The sequence below is a fragment of the Schistocerca nitens genome, chromosome 11 (genome assembly GCF_023898315.1).
Source record: "Schistocerca nitens isolate TAMUIC-IGC-003100 chromosome 11, iqSchNite1.1, whole genome shotgun sequence".
Lineage (NCBI taxonomy): Eukaryota > Metazoa > Arthropoda > Insecta > Orthoptera > Acrididae > Schistocerca > Schistocerca nitens.
The window spans coordinates 71,743,232-71,760,033 of record NC_064624.1 but is presented as its reverse complement, the minus strand read 5'-3'; the positions used below and the strand labels follow the sequence as shown (position 1 = coordinate 71,760,033).

The 16,802-nt window shown below is 41.9% G+C and overlaps 1 protein-coding gene across 1 annotated transcript in view; it reads left to right on the top strand.

The window, feature by feature from the left end:
- Window positions 1–16,802, top strand: part of LOC126213207 (ankyrin-2-like) — a 53,635-nt gene that overhangs the window by 4,856 nt on the left and 31,977 nt on the right. The window contains exon 2 of the mRNA XM_049940839.1: window positions 6,156–6,276. Within this exon, the coding sequence (XP_049796796.1) occupies window positions 6,189–6,276 (88 nt within the window). The 5' untranslated portion in view covers window positions 6,156–6,188. The remainder of the gene's footprint in view (window positions 1–6,155; window positions 6,277–16,802) is intronic.

The following is a 16,802-nucleotide window of genomic DNA, read 5'->3' as shown; positions in this document are numbered from 1 at the left end:
TCAACCTCCCCATACATGTAGCCCCTATTAAACGTGATGACAAAACAAGCTGATAATACTCCCACAACACACCTATAATACTGTGTGGCCTACATGTCAACGGCTTGAAACCATTTTCTTCTCTTGATTTATATGTTGTGGTGCCCTGTATGGCGACTGCAGGGTGAACCATCTCAAACTTGCACTGCAAATATAATGGAAATGGGATGTGATATTGACGTGCAGTTTTCACAGAATGAATTGGAAACCAGAGTCTAGTACCGTTAGTCAATACAGAGATTATAATAATACTTAGAAACTGCATTTTCTGTACCTGCAATTTTTCAAATGAAACAAATCTTATTGCCAGTAACAAACTAAAGATGGGGTAAACTAGAATTTCAGTGCTGTTTGCTGCAGAAGTCTAATGCGAGCCAGTTATGGGATATCACATTGTGAAAAGTTTCCACATTGACACTTCTTTGTGCCATTCAACCTGCATAGTTGTTAGATCGATGTTGTTACGTTGGTTTACAGTGTGCTTGTGTGTTCCTTGAGTGCACTGCTATGAGTTACTAAGTGACAGTCTAAGCAGTATCTCATGTGTGTATAATGGGATTTATCGGTGCAGAAAAAGCTGACATGTTCATGGTGTATGGAGAATGTAGGAAGAATGCAGTGCATGCGGCAGGAGCCCAATCTCGGCCACCTTCTCAATCAGTTGTGTGAAAATGATAGTGTAACAACTATGGGACGCAACAGAATGAAACAAGTGATGACAGATGGGGGGAAATTAATATTCTTGTTGTTGTTGCAGTTGATCAACACAGTACCTCCTGTGCAATCGATTGTGGAAGTAGCATGAGTCAGGCAAGTGCCCTACACATTCTCCATCACCGTAAATTCCATCCCCATTACATCTACCTCAGTCAAGAGCTCCATGGAAACAATTATAAGAATCGTGTTAACTTCTGTACATAAGCATTACGACTAGTACTCCAGATGTTTCATGTGTCTTCTTTAGTGGTGAAGCCAGGTAAACGGTGAAAACGTGCACTATTGGTATGTTGACAATCCCCATTGGCTTCCTTGGGTGGAACATCAGTGCCCATGGAGTGTAAACATTTGCTGTGGGATAGTAAACCATCATAGGCATGAGTTTCATAGATAGAACAATGAATGCGCACAACTATCACAGCCTCATAACAAACCATCTCCCACAGATACTAGAAGGCGTTCCTCTGCGCACAAGGAGGAACCTGTGTTAGCAATATGACGCTGTGCACTACATAGTGCGTGGAGTATTACAGCGTGTCTTCACAAATTGTTTCCAAAACGTTGGATTGGATGGCGAGGACCAGTACGTTAGCTGCCCCATTTTCCAGATTTGATGCCTGTAGAGTTTTTCTGTGGGGAAAGCTGAATGACGCTGTCTGTAAGGACATACCGACTACACTTGATGATACGCAACGAGTCATAACTGCAGCCTGCTTGGAGATGTTCGACGAAATGCAAGCATGTGTGCAGCAGTCGCTCCATATCAGATAGGAAACGTGTGCTGCCGCTGCTGGTGGTCATTGTGAACACAACCTGTGATGGTCGGTTACCTCGTTACTGCCCTGGATCCACATAACTAGTGCATGCATTTACGTTGTCCTTTAGTGTGTACTACCACAGGTATTGTACAAGTGACAGTGTGGCAACTTTACAAAGTATTTATATTGTGAACAGCTAGCACTAGAATCCTGCAACAAACTAACCAACATTATAATTTACACTATTTTTAGTTTCTTAATGACAGTAAGCATTGTTCCATTCAAAAAGTGTACCTTTGCACAAAAAATACACTTTACAAATATTATTACAAACTGTTTATTGGCCAAGAATACGGAGCCCTGACTACCTGTACGTTCTGTGATAACTGCGCATCAATAGCACTTTCCATCTCCGCAATATTTCCGGTGGAAATTTTATGTTAGTCACCCTACCCTGTATGTATACCTTACATTTTCTGTTACGCATATAGCTGCATCCAAGCTGCTGTCCTGGAAACTAGCATGAGTTCCTGCAGTTCCTATGTGACCAACCAGTTCATCCGAACATTATGAAGCACAGAGAAGAAAACTATGAACACATAATCAGCAAGGACTCAGAAAATATCGTTCTTTTAAAACACAACTAGGTCTTTTTACTCACGAGGTAATAAGTGCTGTCGACGGGGGATTCCTATTTTTAGATTTCCAGAAGGCTTTCGACACTGTTTCTCACAAGCTTCTTCCAACCATGCCTATGGAATATCTCCTGAGTTGTGCGACTTGATTCGTGATTTCCTGTCAGAAAGGTCACAGTTTGTAGTAACAGACGGAAAGACATCGAGTAAAACAGAAGTAATATCCGGCGTTCCCCAAGGAAGTGTTATAGGCCCTCTATTGTTTCTGGTCTGTATTAACGACATAGGAGACAGATTGAGTAGCCGTCTTAGGATCTTTGCAGAAGATGCTGTCATTTACTGTCTTACAATGTCATCAGATGACCATACCGAATTGCAAAATGATTTAGATAAGATATCTGTGTGGTGCGGAAAATGGGAATCGACACTGAATAAACAAAACTGTGAAGTTATTCTCATAAGTACTAAAAGAAATCCGCTAAATTTCGATTACGCGATGACTCACACAAATCTGAAGGCTGCAAATTCAATTAAATACTTAGGGATTACAATTGCAAATAACCTAAATTGGAACGAGCACATAGATAAGGTTGTGGGTAGAGCAAACCAAAGACTGTGATTCGTTGGCAGAACACTTAGAAGGCGCAACAGGTCTTCTAAAGAGACTGCTTACACCACGCTTGTCCGCCATATTCTGGAGTATTGCTGTGCGGTGTGGGATCCCCATCAGGTGGTACTGACGGATGACACCTGAAAAGTTCAAAGAAGGGCTGCTCGTTTTATATTATCGCGAAATATGGGAGATAGTGCCACAGAAATGATATGTGAATCGGAGTGGGAATCATTAAAACAAAAGCGTTTTTCGTCGCAATGGGATCTTCTTATGAAATTTCAATCATCTGTTTTTTCCTCCGATTACGAAAACATTCTGTTGGCACCCACCTACATAGGGAGAAATGATCATCACTATAAAACAAGAGAAATTAGAGCTCACACAGAAAAATTTATGTACTGGTTTTTCCCGCGCACCATTCGAGAGTGGAACGGTAGAGAGACATCTTGAAGGTGATTCATTGAACCCTCTGCCAGGCACTCTATTGTGAGTAGCTGAGTAATCACGTAGATGTAGATGTAGAACCCTGCATAGCATATGGGGCTCTATCTAGAAAAATCCGTTGACAGGGTACGATTTCATTCCTCTGCTGAATGTACCCCACAGCCATTTGGGAAGCTTGGGAAAGGGGTCACATGTTGCCACTGGGCGCGTCCTGTGGAGCAGAGGACACTCAAGTCGCCCTCTTGTGACGCAGTCGCCATGCAGAGCAGACGCTCCTGTATTTTCAGCCTTCTGTCGTAGCTGACCGCACTTTGCCGACTTTTCCCTTCTCTGCTCTCTGGTACCAGAAACCAGCTTGCTCTAAACGCGCGCTACCTTCTTCTCTCTTTCCTGCACCAGTACTTCACTAACAGACTGATGAACGTCCCTAAACTCCAGCCTGGACAAGACCTCGCGTACTCCGTAGTTTTCAAAATGTAGCAGAATGTTGGTTTCTCTGCCAGTGCTCTTCTCTCGCATTCTTGACACAGTCCACTTCCACAACTGGTGCGATTTGTACAATTACTGTGAACTGGTTTTGACTTTACCACTATACAGGAAACTGGTAACATTCTGTGTAATGCTGTGCAAATGCTTTGTTGTACATAAAGAACGTGAGTGAGTAATGTATGAGGGAGTGCCTGATTTTCTCTTAATATATGCGAGATGACTCATATAAGATTTTGACCTTGAAAATACACAATGTGATCAAAAGTATTCGGACACCTGGCTGAAAATAAGTTACAAGTTCGTGGCCTCTCCATCACTAATGCTGGAATGTAATATGGTGTTGGCTCACCCTTTGCCTTGATGACAGCTTCCACACTCGCAGGCATACGTTCAATCAAGTGGTGGAGGGTTTCTTGGGGAGTGGCAGCCTATTCTTCACGGAGTGCTGCACTGAAGGGAGATATCGGTTTTTCGGTGATACCTGGCATGATGTTGGTGTTCCAAAACATCCCAAAGGTGTTCCATAGGACTCATATCAGGACTCTGTGCAGGACAGTCCGTTACAGGGATGTTATTGTCTTCTACTGCCGCCTTAGACTCTGCATTATGAACAGGTGCTCGATCGCTTTGAAAGATGCAACAGCCATCCCCGAATTGCTCTCCAACAGTGAGAAGCAATGAGATGCTTAAAATATCAATATAGGCCTGTGCTGTGATAGTACCACGCAAAAAACAAGGGGTGCAAGCTCCCTGCATGGAAAACACGACCACACCATAACACCACCGCCTCCGAATTTTACTGTTTGCACTACACACGCTGGCAGATGACGTTCACTGGACATTCTCGGTAACCACACCTGCCATCGGCTGGCCACATTGTGTACCGTGATTCGTCACTCCACGCAACGTTTTTCCACTGTTCAGTCATCCAATGTTTACGCTCCTTACAGCAAGCGCGGCTTTGTTTGACATTTACCTGCGCGATGTGTGGCTTACGAGCAGCCGCTCGACTGTGAAATCCAAGTTTTCTCATCTCCCGCCTAACTGTCACAGTAGTTACAGTGGATCCTGATGCAGTTCGGAATTCCTGTGTGACCGTCTGGATAGATGTCTGCTTGTTACACATTACAACCTTCTCAAGCTGTCGGCAGTCTGTCAGTCAACATACGAGGTCAGCCTGTACGCTTTTGTGCTGTATTTGGCGCTTCACGTTTCCATCTCACTATCACATGTCAAATAGTGGACCTAGGGATGTGTAGGAGTGTGGAAATCTCGCATACAGACGTATTATAAAAGTGACGTCTAATCGCCAGGCGATGTTCAAAGTCCGTGAGTTTTTGTGAATTTTTTGATTAATTTCAGCCAAAAATAGCAAAGTTGCTCTGTGATATCCGCTGAAGATTGTGAGTATAGTTCTCCAATTACGTGCAGTGTAGCCATTCCGATTTTCATCTGAAATCAGAAAGGATTTGATTTTACGTTACTAACTTATTTTCTAAGAATATGAGCCTCAGTGCAGGTGAAAATAATGGAAATTAAAGACTGTGCAGGCGTTGGAACAATTTACTGCGATTTTCACGTTTTTTTCTCCATTTAGGCGAAGAAAAATACCCGTGAAATCATGACATCGCCTCATAAGTTGGTTCATATAATTAGTAATTTTATACACAATTATACTATCACATTTAATAATGATCGATTCAATACTTTTTGAGTTAGACTGCACGCAAATGTGAAAAAAGTCATTTGGAGATGAACGCGTTTGAGAAATCAATTCTTGGAAACTGGAAATTCAAGGAAGTCAACAATAATGTAAAATGCTTGCCAATTGATTGGCGATTCCAGCGCCATATAGTAACCATTCTTCTTCCTCACAGGCTTCATTTTGCGCTTGCTGCAGTGCTTTGCGTGCCTTCCGACTTTCCTCCGATTCAATGAACTACGTCGATTGTGCCAGCATACGCGCTGGTTATCCATTTGTTCGGCATAACTGAAGCTTTACGTGTCTCCTACAGTTCCTGCCTCGTTCATGGCCATCAGAAGGAATGAATTTCCTTCATTGAATAAGCCAGCTGCTAAATACGACGCCAAATCAACCACTTTTAGTCCGGACTGCAAGTGTTTGCGAGCTAATCACAAAATAGTGGAATTAATAGTTTCATTAGCATTTTGTGTGTGGCCACCTACACATTTATCCAGTAATTCATCCCCTGATAAATCTTATATCGGAAGAATTTCTTTCTGTACGAATGCGAATTTCGCTTTGAAATTTTGACAGAGTATTCTTGGATAGTTAGCTTAGCGATTTATACAATAAAAACTGGATTTTTCGAACCTCCTAGTGTGGTTTCCCCATTAACCATCGTAATCCAGATTAGGTTATTATATTAATTTAGATTTTCTATCCAGTTTGTTGAAAGTAAATAAATTGTGGAGATATATTTACTCATAAACTTACAGATTCTCCAGCAGTTGTTTATTTGGCCTTACATCATGTTCTGCAGAAGCGTTAGTTGGTTCATCTGCATTTTTGTCGCAGTACTCACAGCTGCCGACTATAGCGACTCTCATCCCAGTACAGGTAAAGATTTTACTTGTATAAATTTACGTAAGTCTGTATATGATAATGAATAACCAGTTTTAGCAGGTAATGAAAAACATATTCCATATTTTCATTAAGTATTTTATATATTTGTTTCTCGATCCTGAACTCACAGTCTACCACTTTGGAACTGACAATTTGACTAAGTGCCATTATTTTCCATTACTTCCAGAAACATTTCATGGTTCAAGAAATTCATGCAGTACAAACTTATCTCATTGCTAGACTTATTTGATGATTTAATAACTGATTTGGGTCATTTGATTATTATGTGTAAAATCTCTAACTTCACTGAGTTTCTATACTATTACTTTTGTTTTTATAGTCTGTATGAGTTGGAATACAGTTTACATATGTATTACATACGTGTTGGTAGACCTTGAGAGTGGTAATCATAGCCTTTTTCTAAATTATGTTCGTAAAGGTTTACTGGTCCCGTCTAGATCAATATAACACATGAATAGACGAAGCTAAACAGCATCTATTTCACATAAGTAGTCGTGGTATACAGGTATTTGACATGTCTTCCAGGATTACGGTAGTACATTGTTCACCGCCTTCCATAAATTTATATTGACTACAGAAAAACCTTCTTAGGTTCACAATATTTATATAACCAATTAAAAACACGAATCTGACAATGGTAATCATCTCCGGAGGTATCCATCAGAAATTGTAATGCTTGTGCTGACTACGTTATTCCCTGTTTCTTATCTTTTTAAATTCATTGAGGTATGGGTTGAAAATTATGGTACGTTTGCTTCCAAAGTGTCCTTTCATCAGTGGCAGAATTTTTAAATTAATGGTGGATGTCATCATTGCGGTTCAGCTGAACATTTGCTTTCATGTAGAACAGAGTTCCATAGAACCTTCACATGGGCACAAACAGTAAATTTTGAAGGAGTGTTAAGTGTTCCCATCTATATAGATAACTTGTAGCACTTACTCCTTCAATTTATTTTGAACAACATACTAGTTTCTCTTTTCTTGGAAATAATGGTTTTTTAGGAAGACAAGTATGAGCTTAAGAGCCAGTTACATGGCACATGCTGCAACTATACCAGTAGCATTATCGTTCTCTTGTTAGTAACATAAGTAAATCAATAATAAACCATGTTCCTCTTCACAGTGTGAGATATGTCATGTTCTCTATTATGATTGCTATCTGAGTGAATGTCCATCAAATTATTGCTATTTACTTTCTGTAACAATACGTTACAGAAAGTAACTACAAGTAGGTCTACATTTTCGTAGCAGTATGTAGCTGATATGTACACTGTTTCAAAGGAACCACATGGTAAACAAAATGTCATTCAAGAATGGGACGTAATTGATGTCTGTAGGTCATAAATTTTAGGTAACCACGTTGGTGTCGTCTGTAAGCATTAATTTAATTTCACACCTAATTAACGCCTGCTGTGTGCAGATTGTTACCAGAAATTCGAAGCATAAGGGGACGCTAGGCTATACAAAAATGTAACACCTTGTTCTGATGCCACAGAAACTTCCTGTGATGGGACAAGGTTTTAGCCAGTTAACTGATGAGTCACTGATTTTATAATTGCTAATAGCAGGCTGAACAGCACAAAGGCTTTAGTCCGATCAAACAAGATATTTACAGAAAAAGAATTTCTGTTTCAATGCTCTAAGTTATACACAAATACAAAGATAGGAATATTCCTCTGAAAGCCAAATTATTTTTATTCCTAATTGCAAAGTATTCAATACATTTAATTGTATGAATTAATTATTTTAATAATTTGTTCTCCACATTTGTAGCATCCAATTAGAGTTCCCTGGAATTTTGTGTAGGGCACCTTTTTCTAAAGAGTTCATATGACGGTGTATTTCATTTTGATAAGACCAATACTGTGGTGAAGTGTTGCATTTAAACATAAGTGAAATCTGTTTATTCCATCTATTTCCCCAGAGTAGGTTTTCAGCTGTTTACATGATGTACTGCCACATCATGTGATGCTTATTTCTGGAAGGCAGGATGGTTTGGTTGAGATACCAAGTGGTTACAGACAGGTGACTCAAAACTTTCGTGTAAAATATTGGGAGTTAGTTGTTGTACGATATACACTGCAAGTCTAATGTCCGTGACATTTGAGCATCTCATGTACCTGGTCAGTGTGTTTCATGTGCCTTCTGCCTAGTCTGATGCACTGTCGCGACTTCCTCCCTGTGCCAACCTCTTACCTTCAGAGTAGAACGGGTTATCTCACGTTCCATGTTGAAAATTCATACCAGGACGTAATATCTTAGAAATATTTTCCTTATGTTTGGTTGTAGTAGACACCTTCGACGGAGGAAAGCCATCTTTCCCTCTGCATGTCTGCCTCTCAAATCCGCCTTACTTTGTCCTTCATCTGTAATTTTGCTTTCAAGGAAGCAAAATTCCTTCATCTATTTTGTGATCCCAGACTTTGACGTTAAATTTAATGCTAATCCTATTTCTGGTATTCTTCATTACGTTAATCTTTCATTTGTTCACACTAAGTACATATTTGCATTCATTTGACTCCCCATTCCATACAACAGACCTTATTATTCTTCCTGATCTTCACTGACAGTAATGTTTTCAGCGAATCTTCCCCATGGCACTTTATAACCATGACTGTTAATCCAACTCCTACATTTCGCTTTTATTTTCATTACGGTTTCCTAAATGTACAGATTAGATAGTTGGGGAGAAACACCGTTTCACTACCTTACACCCTCATTAAGCACATTTCTTTTCTCATAGTCTTCTGTTCTTATGGCTTCTTTTGTGTTCCTATACATATTATTGTACACCCAAATTTCCGAGTATTTCTAGTCATTTCACACTGTAGAACGCTTTTCCTAGGTCGAAGAATTCTATACAAGTATCCTGATTCTTCTTAACTCTTGCATACATTACCAAGTGGAATGCAGCACTTGTCGTCTGGGTTCTGTCGTGTTTCCTATGCACCTACGCTACATCTGTTCTCCAGAACAGAGCTTTCTTTGTGGACCAAAGTCTCCTCCAGCCACTCACCACGGATGCAAGACTCTTAAGCTCAACATCGAGGCGATAGCATACAGGAGGATGGCACACTGTAATACTTGAGACAATCCTCTGGGCTGCCAGATCTGTCCTTTCGTTCCTCGCAATTCCGATGTGTCTTGGTACCCAGCAAAAAGACACCTAAATCCCCAGTCGTTGTAGATGGAGGAGGGACTAGCTTCCCTGCTGAGTACAAACGTTTTACAGAGTGAAGGGAACTTAGAAAATCGGATGAGACAAGAAATTTATCACTGGAAGAACGTCTCACCTACTCCAATGACCGCAAGATCGCATAAAATTCTGCATAAAAGACAGTAAGCGCTTAAGGCAGTCTGATCTTGAGGACAAGATCTGTCAAAAAAAAAAGAGCAACCAACAGGATCCCCTTGTAGCGATACATGCATAAAAACAGCTATATTGTGGTGCCCAGGTAAAATGTCAGAAAATATGTCATTAAAAGCGGAAGCAGGGGTGTAATCTCTCTTGTAGCGCCCCAAATCTAAAATCACTCTGGGTCTCTCCAGTAACCATGGCAGCAGACAGTTAAAACCCTGGATTTGGGGCGGTACATGGTGCACGTGAATCGCAAATGGCATGTGGCTCTTAGATGGTTGGAAATAAGGGGGATGAGCAACATTATAGAGTGTGGGTGAAGTTGGAGCTGTGAGGAACTTGCATGCCTGATGCACTAGGTGGAGCTGCTGGTGACCCCCAGCCTCTGCACATAGGCTGGGTATGGGACTGGTCCTATAGCGACCTGTGGCCAACTGGAGCCCCTCAAGGTGGACAGTGTCAATTCAGATCAAAAGGCCTCGCATAAACCATGCACCCATAGTCCAGCCATGAACGCATGAAAGCCGTATAAAACTTCAGTGCTCAGGTACACATTGCTGCGGCCCAATGCAAGTTTTTTAGCTGTCAGAATCTACATTCCTAAATCAATAGCTAGGATCCGGGGTCTCTCTCAGGAATGCTGGTCCCCATGTGCCACAATGCACCCCTTGTGCATCAGCTCTCATCTGTGACAAGATTTTAGCTCACATTCCTGATGAAAATCTCCAATAGAATCTTATGAACCTCAAAGATCCATTGCTCATCTCATGACTTCCTATCATTCGAGCTTCTGAGCAGGCTGCCACAGCAGCAGCTTTCATCGAAGACCCAACTCTGGTATTAGCCACATAACCCAAACTGGAAGCTTTGCAACATTGGTTGTAGCCCAAGTCTGGAGAAGTCCTCAATGCCATTTCCACAAGGTGAATTGTGTTACTAGGTGTTAGCGTACCCACAAAGCTGAAATTTGCCACACCTGCACTTCTATGTCTGTGGACTGGTGACTGGGCGACACCAAGGAATATTCTACCCATCCATATTTTACAGAAGCGACACTGGTACAGGCTATAGTCTTGCAGTTTACTCAGTTGCTTTCTATACAAGCTAAGTTGTAACGCAAGCCAGTCACCCTCCAGACTGACACTGGGTCATCAGCTACAGTAATCGACTGGCCTACACAAGCCATTAAGTCTCCTCCAGGCACACCAGGCGAACGGTCTACCCGACGGGAGACCCTAGTCACACGGCATTTTCATTTCCATACCTTCACAACAAAGTTATGTAGTTTTAGTAACAACACCATTTCTGTTACAGGACGTATCTGTTAGAGGACTTTTCCATAGCAAACGCAACTGTGGCGCCACAGTAACTCCAGCTTGGATTCTGATGGTTGTGGCGCCTCAGGTCTCTAATCTATCCAGCGTAGACTTATTCCATGCCTAGGGGCTTGAGTTCTGCGCCACCTCTGATGCAGTCCAAGCCCTGGGCCTCTCCTTACACCACCTACATCTTGGTTAAATTAGGACCAGTGTTCTGCCAGTGAGCATCCTGGGGTTCCAGTCACATATATCTCTTACTGCAGCTCCAAAATTATTTAAGGTCTGTAGCGTCGAGTTTTCATACCAGGATAAGTGTCAACAGGACTTGCAACATCTTCAGTACGAGAGCGTCTTCAACCCAGTAACACACAGCCAGTGGGCCCTTCCAACTTGACTGTGGAGAAACTATCAGGCACTGGCTGCATTTGTCGTGAATTCCATGATACTGTGAATGCCCAATCTGTAGTCGTCAGATATATCACTCCCATGCTTCAGGACACTGTTTACATCTCGCTGGGTCTATGGTATTTGCCAAAAATGACCTACATTATGCTTATTTGCCAAAAATGACCTTCATGATGCTTATCTACACCTCAAACTGCGTAACGGCTCCCAGGAGACTGTAATCATAACCGTCATAGCCACTCCTTTTAGATTGCTCCAATATACGAGTACATAGCTTCCGTTTGGCATCGCCAAAGTTACATCAGTTTTTTGGAGGTACTATGTTGTTGTTGTGGTCTTCAGTCCTGCGACTGGTTTGATGCAGTTCTCCATGCTACTCTACCCTGTGCAAGCTTCTTCGTCTCCCAGTACTTACTGCAACCTCCATCCTTCTGAATCTGCTTAGTATATTCATCTCTTGATCTCCCTCTACGATTTTTACCCTCCACATTGCCCTCCAATGCAAAATTTGTGATCCCCTGATGTCACAGAACATGTTCTACCAACCGGTCCTTTCTTCTTGTCAAGTTGTGCCACAAACTCCTCTTCTCCCCAGTTCTATTCAACACTTCCTCCTTAGTTATGTGTTCTACCCATGTTCAGCATTCTTCTGTAGCACTACATTTCGAAAACTTCTATTCTCTTCTTGTCCATACTATTTATCTACATGTTTCAGTTCCATACATGGCTACACTCCATAAAAATACATTCTAAAACGACTTCCTGACACTTATATCAATACTCGATGTTAACAAATTTCTATTCTTCACAAACGTTTTCCTTGCCATTGCCAGTCTACATTTTATATCCTCTCTACTTCGACCATCATCAGTTATTTTGCTCACCAAATGGCAAAACTCCTTTACTACTTTAATCGTCTCATATCCTAAACTAATTCCCTCAGCATCACCCGACTTAATTCGACTAAATTCCATTATCCTCGTTTGCTTTTCTTGCTGTTCATTTTATATCCTCCTTTCAAGACACTATCCATTCCGTTCAACTGCTCTTCCAAATGCTTTGCTGTCTCTGACAGAATTTCAATGTCATCGGTGAACCTCGAAGTTTTTATTTATTCTCCATGGATTTTAATACCTACTCCGAACTTTTCTTTTGTTTCCTTTACTGATTGCTCAATATACAGATTGAATAACATCACGAAGAGGCTACAAACCTGTCTTACTCCCTTCCCAACATTTGCTTCCCTTTTGTGGCCCTCGACTCTTATAACTGCCTTCTGGTTTCTGTACAAATTGTAAATAGCCTTTCGCTCCCTGTATTTTACCCCTGACACCTTTAGAATTTGATAGAGAGTATTCCAGTTAACATTGTCAAAAGCTTTCTCTAAGTCCACAAATGCTAGAAACATAGGTTTGCCTTTCTTCTAAGATAAGTCATAAGGTCAGTATTGCTTCACGTGTTCCAACATTTCTATGGAATCCAAACTGATCTTCCCTGAGGTTGGCTTTTACCAGTTTTTCCATTCGCCTGTAAAGAATTCGTGTTAGTATTTTGCAGCTGTCACTTATTAAACTGATAGTTCGGTAATTTTCACATCTGTCAACAAGTGCTTTCTTTGGGATTGGAATTATTATATTGTTCTTGAAGTCTCAGGGTATTTCGCCTGTCTCATATATCTTGCTCACCAGATGGCAGAGTTTTGTCAGGACTGGCTCTCCCAAGGCCGTCAGGAGTTCTAATGGAATGTTGTCTACTCCCAGGGCCTTGTTTCGATTCAGGTTTTTCAGTGCACTGTCAAACTCTTCACGCAGTATCGTACCTCTCATTTCATCTTCATCTACATCCTCTTCCATTTCCATAATATTGTCCTCAAGTACATCGCCCTTGTATAGACCCTCTATATACTCCTTCCCCCTTTCTGCTTTCCCTTCTTTGCCTAGAACTGGATTTCCATCTGAGCTCTTGATATTCGTACAAGTGGCTCTCTTTTCTCCAAAGGTCTCTTTAATTTTCCTATAGGCAGTATCTACCTTACCCCTATTGTGGTAAGCCTCTACATCCTTACATTTGTCCTCTAGCCATCCTTGCTTAGCCATTTTGCACTTCCTGTCGATATCATTTTTGAGACGTTTGTATTCCTTTTTGCCTGCCTCATTTACTGCATTTTTATTTTTTCTCCTTTCATCAGTTAAATTCAATATGTTTTCTGTCACCCAAGGATTTCTACTAGCCCTCGTCTTTTTACCTACTTGATTCTCTGCTTGCTTCACTACTTCGTCCCTCAGAGCTGCCCATTCTTCTTCTACTGTATTTCTTTCCCCCATTCCCGTCAATTGTCCCCTTATGCCGTCCCTGAAGCTCTGTACAAACTCTGGTTTAGCCGGTTTATCCAGGTCCCATCTCCTTAAATTCCCACCTTTTTGCAGTTTCTTCAGTTTCAATCTACAGTTTATAACCTATACATTGTGGTCAGAGTCCATATCCGCCCCTGGAAATGTCTTACAATTTACAACCTGGTTCCTAAATCTCTGTCTTGCCTTTGTATAACCTATCTGATACCTCCTAGTATCTCCACGATTATTCCATGTATATAACCTTCTTTTATGATTCTTGAACCAAGAGTTAGCTATGATTAAGTTATGCTCTGTGCAAAATTCTACCAGACAGCTTCCTCTTTCATTTCTAATCCCCAATTCATATTCACCTACTATTTATCCCTTTTCCTATTCTCGAATTCCAGTCACCTGTGACTATTATATTTGAATCTCCCTTCACTACCTGAATAATTTCTTTTATCTCATCATACATTTCATAAACGTCCCCATCATCTGCAGAGCTAGTTGGCATATAAACTTGTACTACTGTAGAAGGCATGGGCTGCATGTCTATCTTGGCCACAATAATGCTTTCACTACGCTGTTTGTAGTAGCTTACCTGCACCCCTATTTTTTTTAATTCATTATTAAACCTACTTCTGCCTTACCCCTCTTTGATTTTGTATTTATAACCCTGTATTCACCTGACCAAAAGTCTTGATCCTCCTGCCACCGAACTTCACTAATTCCCACTATATCTAACTTTAACCTATCCATTTCCCTGTTTAAATTCTCTAATCTACCTGCCCAATTAAGGGATCTGACATTTCGCACTCCGATCTGTAGAACGCCAATTTTCTTTTTTCTGATAACGACATCCTCTTGAGTAGTCCCTGCTCGGGGATCCTAATGGGGGACTATTTTACCTCTGGAATATTTTACCCAAGAGGACGCCATCATCAGTTAACCATACAGTAAAGCTGCATGCCCTTGGGCAAAATTATAGCTGTAGTTTTCCATTGCTTTCAGCTGTTCACGGTACCAGCACTGCGAGGACGTTTTGTTTAGTGTTACAAGGCCAAGATCAGTCAGTCATCCAGACTGTTGCCCCTGCAAGTACTGAAAAGGCTGCTGCCCCTCTACAGGAACCACACATTTGTCTGGCCTCTCAATAGATACCCCTCCATTGTGTTTGCACGTACGGTATGGCCATCTGTATTGCTGAGGCACGCAAGCCTCCCCACGAATAGCAAGGTCCATGGTTCATGGGGGGGGGGGGATGAGCAACATTTAAAGGACGTCTCAGGGACCGTGAACTACCTTGTCAATTTTCTGGTTGTTGGAAAGTATACAGCTGATGTTGCTCTTCTCCCCATTCACAGAAGCTTACCTTCGTTGTAATCTTGGCAAATGTTCTTTTTCCATCCACCTGGTCGAATATTTACGACACATCTTCAGGATATCAGGCAAATGGCTTACACCACATTGTGTGCCTGCCATCCAAAAATTACTGGCCTTGATAGATGTATTCCAGCCGAAGTCTAAGTCAGCGAAACTGCTATAGACCATTCATGCGCCATGCTTCAGCGATTCTGGCACCACTCGCTCTGTAACAGAGTTCTCTGGAAGTGGCCATCTTAATGTAATAAGGTGTTCCAAAACCTGAAGAAGGCCCTGTTCGACCTACTTGTCTCATGGCATACAATCCAACGAAACCATTGGTGTTAGTGGCCGATGCTGACTGGCACACTTTTGTCCCATATTGAGAATGGCGTTTGTATCCAAGACACTTACAGCAGGATAGAGGAACCACATAGAAAAGGAGGCTTTGGTCATCATCTTTGGCAGCAAACGCTTCCATGCCCACATCTATAGCCGCCGTTTCACACTCATGACAGATCATAAGCCTCTAATGCGTCTCTTCAAGTATTCAGCAACTTGCCACTGTGGGCTCTGTTTCTCTCAGGATATGCCTATGGTATCCAATATCACCCTAATGCCGCCCCTGCCAATGCCAATATCCTATCGCGATTTCATGTCAGCCAGAACCCAGAATTTCATGAGGATCCAGAAGTCTGTTGTCATGAGGACAGTGAGACTGCCATCATCAAAGACCTATCTTCCAAAATTGATGCACGCCTTGTGGGATAACACACAGTGACAGGCCATGTCCTCCAGGAGGTTTTGCATTATACAACAGAAAGATGGCCTGCTGACAAAGTAATGTCTCATGTACCCAGACCTCCAAGCCTTCTGTAGCATGCAGCAAAAGTCTTTATCCTTGCATCACATTGTGCTGATAAAGATCGTGATGGGCCGCGCTCAGGTCCTCATTCCCAGAACCCTATGGCATTGGGAAGTCATTTTGGCTCTCCTAACAATACATCCACTGGAAGGGTATGGAGACATTTAATGCGAGAATGGTGAAAGAGTGCCTCACATGTCAAAACAAGCAAGCTGTGCCCCCCTGTCAGTATTTTCCATGGCCTCCTATGGTGACTCATTGGTCCTGTCTTCATTTGGACTTTGCTGGCCCATTCCTTGGATCTGTGTGGCGTCTGATTTTCATTGTGAGCAGTGGGTTCTGCTTTGTGTTTTTCATGCAATTCACAACCTCTGCGAAGACGATCCAGATTGTTGCATGGTGGTTCACCCTTAAAGGCGTCACACAAGCCTTTGTCACTGACAATGGCCCCAATTATCATCAGCAGAATTCTGATTCTTAGTGTTCAATTTAATTTCATCAGTCCACATGGTCAACCTCACAAATCACCATTTTCCCTAGAATCAGAACAGCCACATAGCTTCTTGTATCAATGGATTGTGTAGGTTTTCTTTGCAGGATCCAGTGCAGCTGTGGACACCCTCCCTTTATTCTCCATTTGATTGGGCAGGCAATGTTTGAATTCCAGTTGCTGCAAAGAGGCTGTTGCTGCTGGCATATACATGAAGTATGGGCCCTTCATGGATACAAACCACTAATGGGTGCCATAACTCCTTCTTGCACTCCAGATGCCTGTAATGCGACTCCCTTTGCGCCATCTACCATTTGCCCCAACTCAAGACCTCCTGTGGCCAGCCACAATTCGTCACGCTCTCATC